At 44.5% G+C, this 22,164-nt stretch overlaps 1 protein-coding gene across 1 annotated transcript; it reads right to left on the bottom strand.

The window, feature by feature from the left end:
• Window positions 1-2,322: 2,322 nt before the first annotated feature.
• Window positions 2,323-12,068, bottom strand: MRPL35 (mitochondrial ribosomal protein L35). The gene is made up of 4 exons (XM_036748008.1): window positions 12,014-12,068; window positions 9,182-9,371; window positions 6,385-6,529; window positions 2,323-2,762 (listed from the first exon to the last, which is right to left on the bottom strand). Exons 1-4 carry the CDS (start codon window positions 12,048-12,050, stop codon window positions 2,574-2,576), a joined length of 561 nt encoding a protein of 186 aa, XP_036603903.1. The 5' UTR covers window positions 12,051-12,068; the 3' UTR covers window positions 2,323-2,573.
• Window positions 12,069-22,164: the final 10,096 nt, after the last annotated feature.

Below are 22,164 nucleotides of genomic sequence, written 5' to 3'. Positions count from 1 at the left end.
CCAACCTGAGTCCTGGTTTCTTCTAAAGCTGGGGTGAGGGAAGGGGGAAGTACACCTTCAATTCTGTGGAAACAAAACCCCTCCTCCCATTCCTTACAATTCCCCCCCTCTTCTTTTATTCAAAATTGTTTCCGCATCTTTAATACTCCCTTACTCTCTTTCTCATCTGAATTTTTCCCCTGAACCATCACCCCTTTAAGTAAATATGGGAAGGATTGATCAACACATTGACAAATCAAAGGGCAAAGTCCCCTTTGTAAATACAGATACAGAGACCCAAAAGAAAACGATAATGCAATTGTCCCTTTAAGATTCAAAAGTCTCTTCCCATAAGGCTGTCTGGCAGGGAAAATCCATCAATGAAGCCCTCTGATCCTTGGTATTTGTTCCAGCCATCTCCAGCATCTTCCTCTTCTTGCCTTCTTGTAGGAACCAGCTTTCTTTCCATTCTCCTACAAGAGTTACCTTAGCACGATTTTAAGTTACCATTTCTAATCCTTATACCCTAATCATTTTTACAAATTCAAAATTGGAACTTTGGCCAATTGTCATGTTTAAGAAATTCACATCAGAACCCAGTTTCTTATACTTTACATTAACTCATTATTAATTTCCTCACCAGGAGGATGATATTTCACTAAGGAATTAACAGCAGACTCTAGCGCATACATAAATACATTAGACAACCAATTCTTAACAGCACATGTAACACCATAAACTTTTAGCCATGCCATGTTTCTTTGATGGCATTTACAAAATAAACCACAAGCTATTTTTCTTTTAACATTAATATTTGTAACGAAGCTTTAGACAAGCTCGGTATTAACCATATAACAAAATAATATTCTCACAAGCCCTTGACCTAATTGTCTCCATACCATTACCAAGAAAAAAACCTAACTTATATACAGACCTATACAAAAACACTACTCCCAGGCCTATGGTAACCTAAGATGTTCCATAATCAATTATTTTATAGATTTGTTACTGTACTTACAAAACCTTCAGATTATAGAAGGGACTTAGAGTAAGGGGACCATAGTTTCCCCTTCCTATCAACTCCAGGCAGAAGTTGTGTCAAACTGCAAGCTGCATCGAGCCAGGCCTAGTCTGCCAGGTTTCAGTTAAGGGTATCAAGTCAAGAGGGTCCCACCTCAGCACACGCTGAACAGTTGCCCCCTCAACTTTACCATGAAATCATACCTGCAGCTCATGCCTGCCCTCCCACAGGGCTGCTGGCATCTTGGGTCAGCCTTCCTTGATAGTCACACCTGGAGTTAGACTCAGAAAAAGTCAGTTAACAGTCCCATTAAGTCTTTGAATAGCAAGTTCCAATAATCAGTTTAGCAACGTTTTTTAAAGGGCTCCCCAAACAAGATCTCTGCACAGCTCCTTCCCACCAATCTTGTAATGGATATTCCCACTCGGCAAGTACATATTGAGGGTCTGGTGGGTACCTGTCCGAAACTCGCCATGCCTATGTGTTACTCCTCCACACTCACCCTAACGTACACTCTATCACTGTGAAAATGAGAAATGCATTTTAATGAATGTGAGATGGACATATGGCACTAAACTCAGAATGCTTTTCTTTTTCTTAAAAATATGTTCCACTCTCTAAATGATAATGGAGAAAGCTGTTCAAATAGCTGCTTCTTTCACGCTTTTCTGCCTCTATAACCCTGTCCAGTGGAGACAGACAAAAAGCTAGTGAAATGGAGCAGAGTCAATAGTGTTTATTCAAAATTAGTTTTCTTGTGCCGCAGATGGGGCTCCAAAGCATTCCCCAGCTCATCAGATGGTTTTTATTTATTGGTCTTTAATGAGCAGATCTTAAAATTCAGCCTCTGTAATCCAAGTGTCTCTCCTCCCTCTTACTCTGAATTAACAAAATCACATTTACAGCGAAATCTTTGTTTCTTGGTCTGGAAAAAGCAAGAGACCACATGGTTTTTCAAACCCCATCTTTCCAGGCTTCCTGAACGTCATTCTGCATGTGTTCTACCTCATAACCAAACTGGCCTTCTTCCCGTTCCCTATGCCCAACATCTCATCTCTGCTCTCTGTGTCTTTGCCTGGGCTGTGCCCTAGGTCTGGAATGTTCTCCCTCCTCCCTCTTTCTCTCTCAGAGAATCCTGAGCTCCTTTCAGAGCTCAGCTCAAAGGCTACCTTCTATAGGAAGCCTATCTGCATAGACTTTGTATCTAATTTCCCGAGTATATGTTGCTTCCAGGGAAAGCAGAGCCTCTTTATCCTGTCTTTGAGCCCTCAGTGCCTCGATAAATGACTGCTGAAGGAAAGAAAAAACACAATGAACTGGTGTTAACAAGAACAAGATGGTGAATACATCCCATGTATTTAATACAGATCACATCCTGCTAAAGTTGTCTTTTCCCCCACAAAGTCCAATATAATAAACACACAGCCTATTGTTACCCAGTCTGATTTATTCTGGTATTCTGTGCTGTTGCCACTTAAACCATTTGCCTTATTCATCTTTATACAAAGATACAAAGATCTACACATGAAGAGAGTCCCCAGCGTTGTGTTCCAAATGTCATCTGTCCACAGGCCTACACTTTGAGGTTGGTGCGATCGTGGTACTTCTGGAAGGGGTCATCAATGTACCAGTTCCGCCTCTTCCAGAAAGACGTGGTCATTTTGTCGAGCAGTTTGCTTTGAGTTTTGTTGCAGAACACCTGTTCCCGGAGGCGTCTTTTCCGTGCAGGCTTCTTTTTCCACAACCTCTTCTTATAACCGGCCTGTTGAGAGAATGTGACAAAGGCATTTAAATGGACTCCCACTGATCTACAACTCCATGCTCACACATCTGGCAAAGGGAAGTTATTGGAGAAGTGATGGGAAGAACCAGGCCGCCATCATGCTAGCTCGGCTTCTCTCTCTAGGCTGTCCCGTTTGGGGCTTTATCCTTTATTTCTCATCTGCTTACTCCTAACTTTTCAGGAATAGGCACAGCACCAAATCATATGACTAACAATATCCCAGGACGCCCATTTTGGCCTGGTCAGAGAATGGGGAGAGTTCCTGTGTAAGCCGCCATGGATCACGGACATCTCAGGAAACGGAAGACAGTCCACTCTACCCGGCGCTAAGTAGCGCAGTGAGTATCTGTGATGATTCAGCAGACACTCTGGGAATCCTGAAATATCTCCACATCCCTGCTTGTGACCTACACATGCCCCGTGGGGGAATCAGAGAGGAGATGACAATGAATTGAGCCCTCAGGCTAAAAGAATGCCAGGTAACAGACAGTTCAACGTTTAACTTAGGAAACATTTTGTATGGAGGAGTCCTAATTGTAATACTTCCTCAACTCCCCTGGATTCTCCTATTCAGAGTTTTAGAACACCATCTTTTTGAGATGAATGATGTTTAGAAGAACATTCTCTCTCTGCCTTTATAGGGGAGTGACTTTCCAGCAAAATGCCCAAGATCCTTTAGGGCAGCTGTTGTTTTATGTTTTACAGGCTTTGTACAGGACCTGGCACATAGTAGGACCTTAATAAATGTTTGTTGAAGTAAAAAAACCAACCCAACAAATAATCTTTTGCTAAAATGATAGTTCCTCTATAAACATGGGACATGGTCTAATACTAGGAAAGGCTGTTGGCTTGGCTGGGTTACAAGTGAGGGTCAGAGGGTGAGGGAAAGGGAAGTGGCGGTAGAATCAAACCAAAGGACCAGGAAACAAACAAAAGGAGAGTGACATCAGGGGACAGGCCTGGGCACAAGTTGTTTATCAAGTGAGTGCTGCCTGCATGGGCCCCAAAAATTTCTGCTTCATCGCTGCAGTTTTCCAACAGCTGCGGAGCCCTCCCTGTTGGCCAAACTGATCTTCATGGGAAAACAGCTTAACTTCCAAGTGCTAAAAGGGAATCAAGACTGAAATTTCAAGGTGCTTTTTGCCAAATTCTTACTATTTTATCAGCTGTTCTGGTGTGTGAAGAGCAAGGACACTAAATGAATGTTGTCTGTATGCTAACTGAATGCTGGATTAAAGTAAGCTGGTCAACCCCTTCACTGTGCTTTCCTTGTTTAAGCAGATAAAAAGAACCTGTGCTTTCCTGGCGTCCCAGCAGCCCCCTGGGTGCCGGCTGTGGGGGAGGGATCTTACGCCCCCACCGAAGCTGCTAGCTGGGTTGTTAAAACAAGGACACAGATCCAAAGATACTTTGGCCAAAACTGGTGACCACAAGGGTCAATGCTTCCCTTTCCTGCACTAAGTGCAAGAGGCCATGCACATTGCTCACCTCGAAGCTCAGAACGAAGCTCAGTTTGCCATGATGGAAGTGGCTTTGGCACCCACCAACCCAAAGAGGAGATCATCTGACCACTTAAAAATAATTATATTGGGACTCAACATTGCCGCCAAGCTGTGGAATCCGCATGGTGAAGCCTAGGCTCAGGAGGAGGGAGGATCAGCAAACCTCTCCAATGTCGCCATCCCAAACCTGGGAGTTCTCTCCAAATTCAGTCACACAAGTGTATTCACTACCCCTTGAGGTGTTTTGTGTTGGGCAATAGCGCTGCCCTCAAACTCTGCCTAATGTTGAGTCAAGATCTGGGTTCTAAGAACTCTTATACTAAATAATGAGGAAAGTAAGTGGGCCAAGGCTTGTGTCAATTTATACAAGCCCGTGTACCCGAGGCTCTTGACAGGAGGTGCATGAATTAAATATTTTGACTGCAGCACTCAGAAAAGTTTGGCATTTACATGAATCAACCGTATAGCAAATCCTTTTGTAAAGAGTCCTACAGCAGGAAGGGGAATCAGCTTTCTAATCTTCCTCCTAAATCTGGACTTTTATACAAAGGGATGGTTTCTTAAAGTCGGTCTCACTATAAAAACAGAGGTCAGCAAAAGGAAAATCAAGTTAAACAGTAATTACTGAATTCACATTTATGCACTGCTCTGCAGTTTCTATTGAATCCCACAAACGTGTGTTAAGAGCCTACACATGCAGCATGCCGGGGGTACAAAGACAACAAAAGGGGCTGCTCGAAAGGCTTCTGGTGGAGCAACACCATACAGTATGTAGACATGGGTGAGTAACTACAAGCAGGACCATTCCCAGACAATCAAACAAACCAACCAACAGCAGGATGGGGCTCCTGCCAGAGGGATGGGAGCAGGGGGTGCCCTTTTGGGGAGAAGGGAAGGCTGCATCATGGCAGGTGTAGAACCTGATGGGTCTCCACTCTTGCTCAGGCACTCCTTGGCAGGGCCTGGGCCCGCCTACCTCAGCAGGGAAGCTTTAACCGGCTGCACCTTCCGGCCTGGCTTGGTTTGCCCCTTCTTAGGTCACCTGGCAGCCAACCCCCTGCTCCAGGGCTCAACATGTGATGCCACATCTAGTGTGGGCCCCTGTGCCCAGAACAGCCCAGGATGCCTGAGCTCACATGGCCCTGCAGCCTTGGCCTCACCAGCAGGCAGCCGGGGCTTCAGGTGGTGCTCCCACAGCCAACTAAGAAGCATGTTCCCATGGACTCATCACTTTGCTCATCCTATACTTCAAAACAAGCAGAAAAAGCTTGAAAAAGCTCCTCAGCTTTGAAAGCAACCTAGATGGAGAGAGAGTGTGTGTGTATACATGCGCATGTGCACATACACAAACCCTGCCCATCTGCAAGGTCTCCTGCTAAAGTCTCTTCATGAGATAAAGCATAAAGTCAGAAATGTGCCTTACACGAAGCGTTGCGCCCAGGGAACAACTCATATCAATACTGGTCTCTGCAGGACCTCGTGGGCAGAGCCTCGTACACCTGCCATCCCTCGATCAGCCCAGTTAGGTCTGGGGATCAATGCTTCAGTCTCAACCACAGGGCAAAGCTGCTGCCAGCGCTGGAGAGGGCAGGAGGCCCACACCAGGACAGCTCTGCAGGCTTGTGCCTAACCAGACAGGGACTAAGTCTTCTCTAAAACACTTATCTGCAGTGCCCAGAACTGTGATCTGCACACACCAACATTTATTAAATACGTCTGGAAGGAGGGAAAATTAAAAGAATGGCCAGACTCAGGAGGAATTAGTGCTTGGTCTCTACAGAAGATAACATTAACATTATCAGACCTTGTTGCCAGCAGAAAGCAGCAGCCTAGTGCAAGAGCCCTGACTTGGGTCCGAGGACCTGGGTTCTAATCTCACCTCTGTGGGATCCACTCCCCATGTGACCTTAGGCAAGTGCCCTCCCCTGGGCTGGCCTTCATTTCCTCATCTGTAAAATGAGCAGGTTGGGCCTCCTAGGTCCTCCCCACTCTAAATCCCAGGTCCTGTGACCAGAGAGACAAGACTCACTTTGTTAAGAGCCCCAACAGACCTGGCCTAGCATGCCTCTCTCTGTACGGTGTACAAGGGGGGCACTCACCTTCTTCCTCACCCAAAGACCACAGTGTAGGCGAAGAAACCTGAAGAGCACAGCTTTCACAGATTTCCGTTTTCCTTTTCTCAAACTACAGTATGTTACAGTTCTGACCTGCGGTCGTAGGATGGTTGGAAGCAAAGGGGTGACGCTAAAAGATTAAAGAAAACAAACAAGTTCCATTGAAAGCCAACTGCACTAGCATTTCAAGAGACAAGATAAGCAAGTATTTTATTTTGCACCAAGAAATCAGTCAAACAGCACAAGAAATCGACACCAAAGTACACTTCTGGCCTTTTTATTCTTATCTATAAAATGAAGGGGCTGGATAGACTTTCTTTAAGTTCCCAAATCCTATAATCCACAATGTGGAGCATTCAAAGCAAGGGGGGTGGAGGGGTGATGAGAATGGATGGACCAACCAGTCTCTTCTGTTGTTCCAGCCAGAATGACCCCTTGACCTAGATCAACAGGCAAGTGGTTGTTACCGCTTCCAGCTGGGATCACAAACATGGCACCACGGTCAAGATGGCTACAATAGGTGCCTTCAACTATCCAGACACCTGGGGCACACTCTCTGCCAAAAGCAGGGATGCAGCTCAATTTCTGACTTGCCTCTGATGAGGAAGGTGGAAATAGCCACATAAGTAAAAATGACGGGAACCTTTTGAGGAAATAATCACTCCACCCTAAGAGTACATGATAGAGAAGAAGAGGAAAATGGAAATAACATGCATGTTAGATTTTGAGTGTATATCTCACAGGGTTCAGAACAAAGTTAAGTAGGCCTGCAAGCCTAGGGGAAGAAAGAACTCTCCAAAGACAGCAAGGCTGCTGTTCAGCAAACTCACCAACCAACTCACTGACCTTTAATAAAAGACTTACAGAAGACAGAAACAAAGACAGGCAATGAAAGATGAACCACAAAAACGCCAAAGACAGAGGGGATTTCTAGAAGCTCTGTCTGGGCTGGGAGGAAGGTCCAACATGGAATGGAATCACTGTTCAGGCAAAACTGCTTGGCCTTTTTTTTGTTCTGGTTTTTCTTTACTAAGGAAAACAATCTTTAGACTTGGAAGGAAAGAACAAAAAGAATTAACAAGGAGTTGAAACCAAGTGAAGTGAGAGATTTTTGAGCCCCTTGTCCATGTGCAGAGCTAAAGAGGTCCAGAGCTCTAGAGCTGGGCCAATCCTGTGCTGATTTTTAATAAACAGAAGAGAGTGGAGCCTTCATCCTACAGACCAGGAACCCTGATTTCAATTCCTGGCAAAATTCTAGACTGTATTATGAAAGGGACAGAGTGTGAGCAGTGAGCATCTAATTTAGAAAGAGAAGCAAAGATCCCTCAGAATCAGCATGGCTTCAAAGACAGACCATGTCAGATGGACCATATTTGATGCCTTCTGGCATCAAAAGAAATGAACTGGTTAAAAAAAAACAAATAAACAAACAACATGCCAGACTAACCTCACTTTCTTCTTTGACAAGGTTATTAGACTGGCACAAGGAAATGCTTTGGCAAAGGAAACCTGATTTTCAAGAAAGCATCCGAAAAAATTTTTTTTCATGGATTCTTGTGAAGAAGGAGATAATTTGGGCTAGATAATATTATAGGCAAGTGGAAGTGGAACTGGTTGGATCTAGGTGGGATGGAATAACTGGACCCCCAAGTCATCTCTCTAGCAGAATGCCCTGGGATCTGTTCTGGGGCCTCTAGTGTTCCATATTTTTTATTAATGCCTTGGCTGAAGGCATAACAAAGCAAGGAGGGAGATAGGTAACATGTATGAAAATCAGGTGCCAAAAGGATCTTGACGGGCTAGAACAGGCAACCATATATAAAAAGAGGCAATTCAACAGGGTTCACAAATGGAGGATGTGTGACTAAAAAGCAGCTCCTGTGAAAAACCGGCTGTGAGCAGAGCAAGAGACTGGGCCAGGCTGGGGAGGCAACTCCTCCATCTCTGTCTTTCTATCCCCAGCACCTAGGACAGTGCCTGGCACACAGCAGGCACTTAATACATGCTTGCTGATTACTTCCCTTGTTGTAGTCTGGGTTGGTCAGACTGCCTCTGGGGTGCTGCCCTTAGATATGGGCTCCCCGTTCTGGGCAACAACGCAAACTGGAACGTGTCTGAAGGAGGGTGGTCAGAGAGGACTGGACAGCGCAGCAAATACTATCATTTAAAGAAGCTGGAGATGTTTAGCCCAGAGAAGAGAAGGCTTAACGAAGGGAGGATGTGACAGCTGTCTTCAAGTGTTTAAAGGGTTTACGTGAAGGGGATGAGCCTTGCTCTGCTCAGTCCCAGAGGGCAGTACTAGGAACAGTGAGAGGAAGAGACAGAGAGGAAGATTATGGCTTGATGGAAAGAAAAATGTTCTAAAAATCAGAGCTGTGTAAAAAAAGACTACCTTACCTAGCAGGGCAGTGGGATCCCATCTTTCCCACTGTCAGGGATGTTAAAGAAGAGATTCTATCATTATTTTGTGATGTGCAAAACACGCACATGCTGTCCTAGCTAACCCTCCACTTTTGCCACCAGTGTTGAAGAGCACACAATGTGTGTCACAACCGCCTGTGCTCAGAAAGTTGGCCCTTGCTATCAGCACCAGGGCAGTCATCCTTGCTCTTGCCTGACATCTCCCAGTAAGAAAAGGCCTAAAATAATTCAATACAGGTAGTAACAGAGAAAGTCATTATCTGTTCCCCCACTACTTTTTAAAGTTGTCTTTTCTTTTAGAATTTTACTCATCTGATTTAGGATTGCTTAACCAATTGATATTTCCTAAAACAGACTGTACCTGTTAAGGATTGCTGAAGGGTGCCCACATGCCAGACTTCTAACAGGTGGAACTAGACTGGCAGCAGGAGAAACAAGCGGCGTTTGAATGTGGCCGAAAGGTCGTCCAGACAGCGTGGAAACCAGACGCACAGAGTTGGAGCAGCTTTGGAAGGCTGAAGAAACCAAAATATTGACGGGTCGAATGATTCCTGTGGACAGAGAAGACAGAGAGGTGATCTTTAAGACAATACTGTGAAAGGTATTTACATTAAACCATGGCTCAAAACTGACAAGTGTTGCAAGAAACCATTAAGTGTTTATTTAGCTGAGTGGAGAATACAGGAAGCGTATGATGCATGATCACCAACCTCAAACGGCTTACAACATACCTTGGAGAATTAATACAACGTTCCCCAAAAGATAAGTGTTCCAAGGACATGAACAGGCAATTTTCTTTCTTTTTTATTTTTTTGCAGGCAAATGGGGTTAAGTGGCTTGCCCAGGGTCACATAGCTAGTAAATGTGTGAGGCCAAATTTGAACTCAGGTCCTCCTGCCTCCAGAGCCAGTGTGCCATCCACTGTGGCCCTCAGTGAGGAAACACCCTGCTTCATGGGATGACTCAGTCCACTCTTAGAAAGCTCCAGCTGTGGGCAAGTTTGTCTTTATACCACCTAGCTGCCTCTTGAACTGGGAAGTTTTCAAAGGAAGAAATGCAAAATACCAATAACCATGTCACAGAATGCTCCAAAGTGTGAAATAAGAGAAATACGGATTCAAAGCTCAGGCTATTCCACTTACCTGAATAAAGCCCAGAGATGGCCATGGTTGGAGAGGTCCTAAGCAAGGACACTGGAGCACTGTTAGTGGAACTGTGTGTGACTTAGTCTGGAAAACCACAGGAAATGGCACCCCAAAGGCTCTCACCAAACCGAACACACCAGCACTACCACGGTGGACACCTCTCCCGAGGAGCTCGATAAGAGAGGCCAGGGATAGTCACATGAGTTGGCATTTCTTTGGCAAAGCCTGTATAGCTATCACCTCATCTCATCAACCCTGGGAGGGAGGTGTTGTGGCTCCACACATTTGTGCTTGAAAAGAACTGGGAGCAGAATGGGTCCCCACGGCCTGGAAACCTTATGAACACCATGCCACTATGCACAGTATTTCAGAGATGATGAATATAAAGAATTAGGAGAAACTTAGGAACACCAAGGACAATTCATACGACTGAAAGGAGCACTGAAAGGTATTCCCTCTGGGCAGTATAGAGGCCAATTACCACATCAGAGAATAAGTGCAAATATGTGTGGAATGAGTCAACTGTCGTCGGACATGGCCAATGGTTTGGTTTATTTTGCCCAACTATTCTCCCAATTAACCAAAAAGCATTTATCATGAACCTGTTGTGTGTCAGATATAAAAGTTACAAAGAAGACGCTTACATTCTACTTGGGGAAACTAAATGCACACATACAAGCATGCACAAAATAAATACAAGGAGGTGGACTCTGAAGGAAGCTAAGCATTCTAGAATGTGGAGGCGAGGACAGAGCATGCTCCAGGTACGGAGGATGGTCTATTCAAAGTTACAGAGACTGGAATGTCATGTATGAAGACGAGTAAGAAGGGCATTTTGGCTGGGCTGCACAGTGCATGAAGGGAGTGATGTGTAATCTGCCTGGAAAGGTAGGATGGAGCCCAGGAAGAAGAATGGAAGCTTTTACGAAGCACCTACTACGTGCTACGTGCTAGACGAAAGCAGTCCTTGCTCTCAAGAAGCGGGGAGTCCAATGGGGAGAAAACGTGCAAACACTAGTATGAGATACCAACGGGATAAACAGGCAATGATGAGCAGAGGGAAGGCACTAGTATTAGGTGGGACTGGGAAAGGCTTCTCGCAGGCGGTGGGATTTTAGCTGAGCAGTGAAGGAAGACGGAGGACCGGGTTCTGAAGCGGACAGAGCCCTGGGCTTGGAGTCAGGATGACCCGGGTTCAAATCTTAATACCTGTGCGACCCTGGGGAAAGTCCCTTAAACTTTCCTCGTCTGTAAAATGAGGGGGTTCGGTTCAAGGAAGTCCTTTCCAGCTTTAAATCTACAATCACTTAAGCAATGAGGATCTTATCGATGTCTAAATCTTTCGCAGTACCTGGTTTCTGGCTTCCCTCACCTGAACCTTCAGGCCACACCTCTACCTGGGCGGCCCCTCCCACTCCGGGCTGACACCGCGACGTCATCCTCAATTCTCATCTCCCCCACAACCACATGGCCACATCCTCCATCTGTCACTTCTACATGGGCTGGCTCGGTCTCCCGAGCTCCAGGCGCTGGGCTGGGGTCGGGGGTCCCGGGGAAGACCCACCCCAGGCTCCCACCCTCCCGGGCGCCTCTGCCTCCAGGCACCAATGGCTGTGCCTTGCACACAGTAGGCGCTTCGAGGTTGCTTGCTGACTAGAAGGCACCTCCTGCCTCCCTAGCCTCAGTTTCTCCATCTGTAAAACGAGGATCTCTTAATTACCCTTCCAATCTTTCTGCGCAGGTGCACCGGTCATACAGAAACCGGTCACGCTTCCTCCCCCGCCCGCCCTTTAACAACGTCGGGGGAGGGTAAGGAGACGGAACCGGTACAAACTGCGCATGCGGAGGGGAGAGGAGGACGCGGCTCCACTCCGTAAGGATGGGGGTGGGGCGGGGAAAGGGGCGATGACATGGGGGCCTCCGGGCCCTGGAGAAGCGGGGTGACTCTGGGGGCGCCCAGCCCGGCCTGGCCGCTCCTACCGCACCCTCCGGGCCCAACCGCGCCCCAGAAAGTACTCTCACCCCGGAGCTCGGGGCTTCTCACTGACCTGCGGCTGCCCGTGCGACCAAAGCCGACACCGCCATCTTCCCGCTGCGCCTACGGAAGCCGCTTAGGACCAAAATACCCGGGGCGGGGAAGGGGGGGGGAGGGGCGGAAGGCAGGGGAGGAGATTGAGCGGGGGTGGAGCCTGTGCTACCGGATGGGAGAGGGAGGGAGCCGGGGAGGGGAGAGAGGGGAAAGAAGGGGAGACAGGAGCGGGGGAAAGAAGGGGGAGGGGAGAATAGATTGCGGACAAGAAAGGGCCCTTGGAGGCCATGCAGCCCCGCCCCCTCCTCTTGCATCTGAGGAAACTGACGAGCTCTGGGGATTCCCTAGTTTCAGGACCTCTGTTAGTGGCTGAGCACCAGCTTCTGAGACCTTGGGTTCTTCCTCCCGCTCCATGAGCGTGAACTGCCAAAGCTCCAGCAATTCTTCCCACTTCTTTTATTAAATTTGCCTCTGGGAATAACCTCTTGTGATAATTACTGACCTTTATGCAGCTCTTTAAGGGCAGCCAATGTATAGAAATAAATGATCTCACTTGACTCTAGGCTCAGGGCTAGAGTCATCATTAACCCAAATTATAGATTATGAACCTGAGGCCCAGAAAGAAAGAGCAGTTCACTCTAGGTAACACAGCCAGCACCTTTCTGAGGTAGGGTACCAACTGATGGTCTTCTGACTCCAGGTCCAGCGCTTTATCCCCTAGCTTATTTGTCCTGCAGCATCAATATTCTAGAAGCTCTTGGGCTAAGGGGAAAAGAAGCATAAGAGGCAAAGTCTGAACTATAACCCAATAAACATCCAGAGAGAGCTGGTCGATTTTTTGCAACAGTTTTAGGTAAACTACTGTCTAGCCAGGCCTTCTGAGAGAGTTACAAGACCACTGGGAATTAAGGAAGAGAGGCTGTTCATTTGGTGATCTTGGTTGGTTTGAAATTCTATCAAAAACTAGGCAGAGAGCCAAATAGGCATCGCTGAGAATTATGGAGGAGCAAATGCAATGGGGCCAGGTTGTTACAAGCAAAATGGGGTATAAAAGACTCAGGTAGCCATTAATAGGCAGAACAGCTATGTATTTCTATTCCTCGCTTCTACTGTGCTCCAGATCCAACTGGTGCCGAATCTGGTTGAATCTGTCTCTAATTCTTTCACGTCCATCCGCTCCTCTCCACTCATACAGCTCACCACATTCTCAACTTTTGCCTAATCTATTTCAATAGACTCATGAATGGCCTTTCCTTTTCCATCTCTTCTCTTTCCTGCTTTGCCAAGCTGTGGACTCTGTTTTCATCATTTTTTTGCATCGGTCTCATTTTTTCCCCAGTTTTTTCTCTAACTCTCTTATTTGATATTTAAAATATTTTTTGAGCTTTTCCAGGAATTCTTTTTTGGGCCCAAGAGCAATTCACATTTTTCTTTGAGGCTTTGGGTGTAGCTGTTTTGACTTCTGAATTTGTCTTCTAAGTTTGTATTTTGATCTTCCTTGTTACTATAGTAACAATAGTTGTTGTTTTTGCTCATTTTTGCAGTCTATTTATTGTCTTTTAACTTTATGTTAAAGTTGGGGGTCTGTGCCTAGGGTGGAGGGGGCCCTGTCTCAAACTTCAGTTTTTTTGTGCTGCTGTCTTCAGAGGTAGTTCTGGGTATCTGTAAGTCTTCAGTTCTTCCAAGGTAGTATGATCCAAGGAGAGTTGTGGTCACTGCTCTCCTGCCCTGTGCTGTGGTCTGTGAGGGACCACAAACATACTTCTGCCCTAGAAATGTGATCACAGTCCCTACTCCTGCTAGTGCTCCTCCTATACATCCTGGAATAAGTCCAGAACTGGGGATGGGTGATACAACAGAGTCCTGCTGTTTCAACAATCTGGCTAGTAGCTGTTGTGGGGGTGAAAGACCAACACAACAAGCCCAACAACAAGCATGCTACCAGCACGCTGCAAAAGCCCAGGTTCTTTTGATCTGCTTTAGTAAGGAAAGCAACTTTAAGGGGTTGACAAGCTTACTTTGATTCAGCATACAAATACCATTCACTTAGCTCAGGGGAAAAAGCCAGCACCCTGAACTTCGGGACAAATACAAACAAATTACAAACATCAGACAGACAGACCAAATACAATTCATAGTTACTGACATCTAGGTTCAGCCTGGGAGCTCACAACAAGGGCTGGCCCAGAGTCACGTGCACCACCATGGCTGTGGGTAAGAGCTCCCAAAGAGAGAAAGCCAACCCCTGGTTTTATATCCTTTTCAGGGTCAAGGATGAGCCACACATGCGACTCACCCACGTGACCTAGAATCATCACAAAGAAGCAACTTAAACCCACACAGTCTAAAAGCCTCTGATTCCCAAACATGTCACTCAAACTCATGTGTAAACTAGGCCCTCCCCTGAGGCAAGGAGGCACCAGGGTTCTCCCGAATTTAATCGAGGAAACAAAGGCCAAACTCTTCAAGGGCACTTGGTTGAACTGAGTGCTAAAAGCCCATTTTGTTTACCAGCACACCTGCTTCTAGTGCCAGCCAAGGATCCCCTTTAATCTCCTGTCTAGTTGTCTGACACCCTTGGGGGCTTAGAGCTCCAAAAGCCACAACTGCTGATTCAGTCACTCCCAAGGCCTGCACTAGACTGTGTTCCACTCTCAACCCAGGGCATCTCTTCTCTTTCCAATCTATCCTCCACACCAGCTGTCAAATTGATATTTCTAAAGCTCGCGTCTGGCCATATCACTTCCTTGCTTAAGACTAGAGCCTGTATGGTGTCTCTAGGATAAGATACAAACTCTTCTGATATTTAAAGCCCTTCACAATCTAATGCCCACTCATCTTTCTAAACTGATATACTCCCTCATATATTCTACTAGCCATATTGTTCTACTTGCTACATTAACTACTTTACATGACATTTAATTTACTGTCTTCTTGCTGTCCCCCATGCCTGTGCACCACAGAACCCAGTGGGGCTGGGCCACCTGACATCTCCTGGACCCATACAAACAGATGGCTTCAGTCCTGAGAGACTCTGGCTTGTAAAGAGAGGGGTCAGCCTTCCTGTGCCTCTTTACATCCTCATCCTACAGGCCCTGAAATAATTGCTTAATGCTCAGGTTTGGCTTTTATATAGAGTTTCCTCAAAATGGAGGAATAGAAAGCTATGCATAATGTAGATCAGGTATAGCATAGCCATTCATTTCCTTCATAGAAAAGAAATCCCAAGATTCACAAGTGTACATTGACCAAAAAAAAAAAAAAACCAACCCAAAAGTTACTAATTTAAAACTACTGTTATGCTTTCATGGGAGGTTGATACTTACAACATCAAAACATCAAACATTTTGTGGACTGCTAAATTGGCATTTCACCTTCACCTCCACTCTGTACTGTTTGAACAATTCTCTCCAGCTTAGTGTCTTCTGGTGAGCCAGGCAGGGGCTGGGTTCCCCCTCCCGCTGCTGGTTATATTTTCTAACAAATACTACAGCTGTAGCCAGGGACTCCTCCTAAGGTGCAGTCTGCATTGACTGAGAAACCAGGAGCTCCCAACCTCTCAAGGATATCTCCAAGGCTGGAAATGTCCATCTCAGGATTGATGTGTGGTCACCTATGCTCAGGGAGAGAAAGGAAACAGAGGAGGCCACCCCACACCCAGACTCAGGCTTGCCTAGGCAGGAGGAGTGTTCTCTGCTGCCATGCTACTGAGGCAGAAGTCAACTCCTGCTCCTCCCATTTTTAATAGGGAATCCCCCAAGAGGCATTCTCACCTGCTGTTTAATCTGTATAGAGAAAGAAAAAAAAAGCTGTCTCTTTTTATTAACTGATACAGTGCCATGGGCCCTGCCACCATCACAGAGTAAAGTGGAGAACCAAAGGGCAATTCAGGATTTTCTGGCCCCTAAGGCCAATTCTTCCAGTGCTGAGCCACATGTATCTGCAGCAGTTTCTAGGGGAGTTCTACAGATGCTCCATGGGATGTTCCATGGAGTATTTTCCAATCCACTTCCTGCTACACTTAACCTGCTCTCCATTATCACTTCTCATCCTTCTCTATGGAGACTCAGTTCAAGTACCACCTTTTTATTTGACAACTTTCCTGATCTCACCAATGAGTGCCCAGCCCTCCCTGCCTTGCTCCTTCCCCTCAACTATCTTGCTAGTAATCACTTTGAGTATTTACCAGGCATTGTGCCCTTAGGCACTAGAGATACAAAGACAAAATTAGGAGAAAGTCCCTGCCCCTAAGGAACTGGATTTCTACTGGGGGAGACAACACTTACATGTATGTATAAAGAAACATATATGCTAACTGGACTTAAATAAATTAATTTTTGGAGTGGATGGAGAAATTAAGGTAAGGCCTCATGGAAGTCCTGGTAGCACTTGAGCTATGTCTTGAAGGCAATTAGGGATTCCAAGGGACAGAGGTGAGGAAGAGAGCACATTCCAGGTATCAACAGACTCTGCAAAGGTATGGAAGGAGATGGATTGTTGTTTATCGAGAACAGTAGGTTAGTTTGTCTGGAAAGTAAAGTGCAGAGAGGAAGTAAAGAGATAATTTCACATTAGGAAATATAGGATGAACTCTATTCAAGAAACTCGGGGTCGCCAAGCCAGGATAAAGTACCACAGTCACAACTGTGATTCAGATGTGAGAAATGGTGGAAGCAGTTTTGTTTCCACAGAGTTGAAAGTATCTTCCCCACCTTCAGCTTTAGCAGAGTCAGTAAGTCAGGTGACTGGTTCTAATCAGAGCTGTGATCTAGCAGATACCAGACTTCTGATCTGGTGGAAGGTTAGAAGCTTGTACATATGCTTGATGAGCCATTTGAGGAGGGCATGAAGCAGGCAGAGGTTGCATCTGGCCAATGAAGAGCCAGGCAGGAGATTCAAATAGGGAGTTGTGTGGGATGAAAGACCCTCACCAATTAAAAAAGTTAATTTATAATAAGGAGCCATCTCAGGGTGGGAACAGAAATAAATTTTATTCAATTCTTGAGAATAGGGTATCCTCTGCCAGAACAGATCTAGAAAAGGAGGCAGAGTACAAGAAGCAAAGCACCAATAATTATACCTAAGGCAAGAGAATTTCCACCCACCTCTGACCCTTCTCACCATTGGCTGGGAGGTGGGCTTATAATCTGAGCACAGAAAAACTACACAAAGAACCGGGAAACCAAGGCACAGAAACTCCAATTCCCATTCCCTTAGTTAATGATCACAACTGAGGTGACATCTATAAATCTGAAGGAGAATAGGATAAGGGGAGGGGGAGACCCTCTCCATTCTTCTACAGTACTTTTACAGTAAAGGAAAGCAGGTCACAGTGATCCTATTCTTACTGAGCAAATCTTTAAACCAGAACCATAAGAAAGAACAAAAAGTTTCAGGGTAAACTTTCCCAGAGGCTGAGCAATCAGACTCTCATGGCCTCAACAGAATTTTTCCACTTCCCTATTTCTTGATTTTTAAACATTTCTAAGTATAGATATGAATAGATATAGATATATATTTATACATATCTTCCCTGTGAAGTCTTCACATTTTATTTACCTCACACAGAGTCAATGAAAGGACTGATGTTTGTTTGATTCTTTGTATCCTCCTGTACTCTGTTCAGGGGACATACCCATTTATTGAGAAGGAATAAATGTAAGACATAATTAAAACCTTCCTGGCTTTCCAGTGAGTATTGTTTATTCTTAGACTAAGCATGTTTCTAACACAGATATTTAAAAAACATATTTTGTTTGTATATTGTCAACCATTTACCAAAGGTTTGGTCCAAAGAAACAAACAGAATCAGTTTCCCCCTTAACCGAAGTATTTTGTCTAACAAGACACAAGATGTGAAACTATTCCTCTTTAGCCCGCACCGACAGTGAACTTAGTGACAGTTTCACAGTAAAGACCACACCCCCTAGTAACCTCCCTGTGGGCTATTTCGTAGAGAACTCTGGGTAATATGCCTGCGCAATATACTGAATGTGCATGTTCCTTTAAGAACTAACCACTCCTTGAACACACCCTAAACCACTCTTTAATCCCACCCCCAAACACCTAACTGACATGTCCCCCACCTTAATCCCCTGTTAGCTTCCATAAAGATTCCCCCTTCACCTCTGTATGGTTGCAGGTTCCCTAAGAACTCTTGCCCACTGAAAAAGTGTAATAAATCTTTGCCTCCTTGACTTAAAGAATGCTTGCATATGTGAATTCATTCCAGGTGGCCCCTTCCTGGGAACTTTGGTTTGGAATCCCTGCACCCCTGGGTTTCTTCTCCCCCTCTTACAGATGCTTTCCTGCTGATTATGAATTGTGATTTGGTCTGTTTATATTGTGTATGTTTGTAATTTGTATTTGCTCTGAAATTCAGGTTGTTGGTTTTTCCTCCTGAACTAAGTGAGTGATATTTGTATGTTGGATTAAAGTAACATTGTTAACCTCTCAAAGTTACCTTCCTTAGTTAAGTAGATCAAAGAACCTATGCCGGCAGCTGTTGTTGCTGGTCTTGTTGGGTCTTACACCCCACAACAGCTGCTAGCTGAATTGTTGTTACAAGGGGGAACCCCATTCTATTTGTTCTAGGGCAAACCTTTGGTTAAGGTGGAAGCTGATTCTGTTTGCTTCTTTGGACCAAACCTTTGGTAAATGGTTGACAATATGCAAACAAAATACGTTTTATAATTTTCATGAAAAAAATCAACCTAATACTTGTTTTGTTGAGGTTAGGGAACCATATGTTAAGGTTCAGGGGTGCTTGAGACCGTAAAATACTGTGTGAGGTAGTGAGAGAATAAAGTGTGAAGGCTTCACAGGGTGTATATATATATATATATATATATATATATATATATATATATATATATATATATATATATATATATATATCTATATATATATATATGTGTGTGTGTGTGTGTGTGTGTGTGTGTATGTATATATATATATATAAAATATATGTATTTATTTATATCTAAAAAGTTTGAGAATCAATATTTAGAGAAAAGGGAAGTGGGATAAATTTGAGTCTGTGGGAATCTGATTATTTAGCCTTTAGGAATGTCTTTCTCCCCCTCCTTCTTTAGGTTTATAGATGTCACCTCAGCTGTGAATGGAATACAAGATTGTGAAAGCTGCCCTATGAATAACTCAGGCAAGGCAATATTCAAATAGAGATAGTACAAATTTAGTTAGGATGTGAACCTCACCAGGCCTGAGTTTCGTTTTCCTGTAAATCATATGATTTCGGGGAAACCAGATGATATTCCCCTCTCCCCCTCCCCTAGCCTACTTACAAATGGCCATCTTAGAATTAAAGTTTCCCTATAAGGTAATTCTGTAGTTTCTGTGCTTACATTGGGTAAAAATTTATTCCTGGTTAGATTGTGAGGCCACTTGTCTCCGAAAATGGGGACGGGGATCCATCCTCTGGGGTAGGATTTCTTAGAATTGTTTGTACAAGGGTATATATCTCCCTGCTTGCCTTCCCTCCTTGCCTCTCTTCACTGCTATCTCCACCCTGGTAGTGGGAGATGCCCAATTCTGGAGACTTGATCAAATAAAGCTTCTGTTTTTTTTTCTGCCTTGAGAAACTGAGACACCTGTTTTTTTTTTTTAACTTGAGTCAGCGGTCTTTTGACCCACACGATACCAACACGCCAGGTCCTGCCAAATGAATTCGACTCAAGCCTTCTTTCAGCCAAAGAGAAAAATGAAGTTTATTAAAGATTCACCATATTGGGTGATCTGGCCAGAGGACCAGATCAATGTGAGCTCAGCTAGGTTGAATCTGAATATGGAGGCAAGATGGAGCTTATATACAGAAAGATTGTGGGAGGGACCTAGGGGTGGTTCTGGGGTGATGGGAGGAGGGGTTTAGGGAGGGTCTTGAGGAAGAGTCTAAGGAGGATCTTGATGGGACTGGAGCAACTAGAGGTCAGTTGCCTAGAGGTCATTACCAGGAATGAGATTAAGGGTGGGAAACAGCCAGAGGCAATCTGGAGGTAATCAGCCAATGGAGGTCTAGGCTAGTTTTAGGGTAAAGGATTTGGGTACAGATATAGGATCAAGGGTGGGAAGTAGCCCCACTTATCTTAGACTAGGTTAAGAGCAACAGAGCAAAGGCCTCTTTAAGTGGGAAGATTCAAGGAGAATTGAAGGGAGCACCCAGAGCCCCCCATTAGTTGGAAATGTTTCCTAAGCATAAAACACTGTTAGAAACACACTTGGCACAGGGATTTAGGTATCAAGGACAATTTATTATTGAGGAATCCAAAAGGGATGGGCTTGCCCAGAAGTGGGCTTTGCTCCTCCTTGGGAAGAGGAAGCAATGAATGCAGAAGAAGCAAGATCAGCTTTATACTGTTAGTTTGATGCAGCATCAGCACAGTACCACCCTTCAGAGAATGGATTGGCCCACTCCCCTTTGGGGTTACAATCTTCCCTACAGGCCCCTTACATGCCGTTCCTTGATATGTTCCCCACCTTCAATATATGTCCCATGTTCAAAAATGGTAGCAAACTCCTCCCTATGGGTGTGTAAGATAATATGCAATTAGCCAATTAAGTATGCATAGTAGCAATTTGACCCTGTTATCTTGCTGGTTTATACCAGTTCTGCTGATATCCTGGTCTGTGGTTTTCAGAAAACTAGTAGTTGTTTTCTGATTGGCTGGGCCCATCTGCCTTAGTTAATTTTTATTTCCTTGCTCAAACTGACACTTCACTAATTATTCTGTGGAAACTTAATTTTTTGTTAATCTCTCACAACACCAAACATCAATCACTTTATCTCAGATTTTCCCAGAGAATATCACTACCTCTCTTGAGGGATACTGTTTTGTGATTAATCTAGTTAGATGTGAAAGTTATCCAAGATTCTGAAAGGACATGTTATTCCCTCACTATTTTATACACATGATTTTTATCAATATTTAAAGTATGTCAATTATGCACTGATGATGCATGGCTTCAAAGGGACAGATTGCATAATATGACAAGGGTGTATCTGTGCTTTTCCTTTTAATCTGAAAAGAAAAATTCCTATTTGGTCTCTAGTAACTAAAGTCATCAGCTGTGCCGGAGTGTGGTCTTACCCAGAACCAGGTAATCTGTGGGTAAGCCTCTCCTAAAAAGGCTCGTTTATCTTCACAAACAAGAGAAGTCAAAATTGATAAGACATTCAGATGATATGGGTTAGAAATTTACTTTGCTTGGAATATACAGGACACATACTCAAAAATGTTATAATCTATGGAGGCTTGATATACTACAGTGCTATGAGCCTTGGTTCATAATACTTGTACTACACACCTCATAGGGTCATTGTGAGCAAAGCGCTTTGCAAACCTCAAAACACTATGCAACCATGAGTTATTATTCATACTGTTGCAAGGTCATATAGCCTAACACCTCTTACTAATGTGGGAATTGCAGCTTTTGCAATTGATCACTTCCAATGTCAGGAAGCTTGACTACTTCACTTTCAGGCAGTGCTGTCAGTGGATCAGCATTTATTAAACAATACAGACTAGGCACTAAGAATACAAAGAAAAAAATTAAAGGTCTTGTACTCAAGAAACTTTACATCCTATAGGAGGAGAGATACGTATATACATAAGTTAGCAAAACAATTATAAGGTAATTAATTGTAGTTTGGGGAGGTGGTGGAGGTATGGGAAGTACACTAGCAGGTAATCTGGGAAAGCCTAAGGTAGGAAGGAAACTAGGGACTCTAAGATGGAGATAAGTCATGAATTTCTTTTGTTGAACTAAATTCTATCACCGGAGAGCTTCAGCCCATTATTCCCAGGACATTCCCTTGGAGGTGAGCAGAATTCAACCACTCAATTCGACAAATATGTTAAACACCTACTATGTGCTTAAAGCATTGTGCTAGGAGATAAAATATTTCAGTCTTTACTGTCAAGAAATTTACACTGTACTGGGGAAAACAACATTTACGCAGACAAGGATTTAAGAGAATCTAGGTTCAAATCTTGCCTCTGATGAGATGCTGGATCATAGATTTACATCTGAAAGGGAAACCGATGGGATCCAATCTCTTCATTCTACAAAAGAGGAAACTGAAATACCGTTTAATTTTTTTTTCCAAAGCTAATTGAGGCAGCAATACCCTGCCCGCTCAGCCCTCCAGTCTCT

This window comes from Trichosurus vulpecula, chromosome 3 (assembly GCF_011100635.1).
Source record: "Trichosurus vulpecula isolate mTriVul1 chromosome 3, mTriVul1.pri, whole genome shotgun sequence".
Classification (NCBI taxonomy): domain Eukaryota; kingdom Metazoa; phylum Chordata; class Mammalia; order Diprotodontia; family Phalangeridae; genus Trichosurus; species Trichosurus vulpecula.
This window is presented reverse-complemented; position numbering and strand designations above follow the sequence as displayed.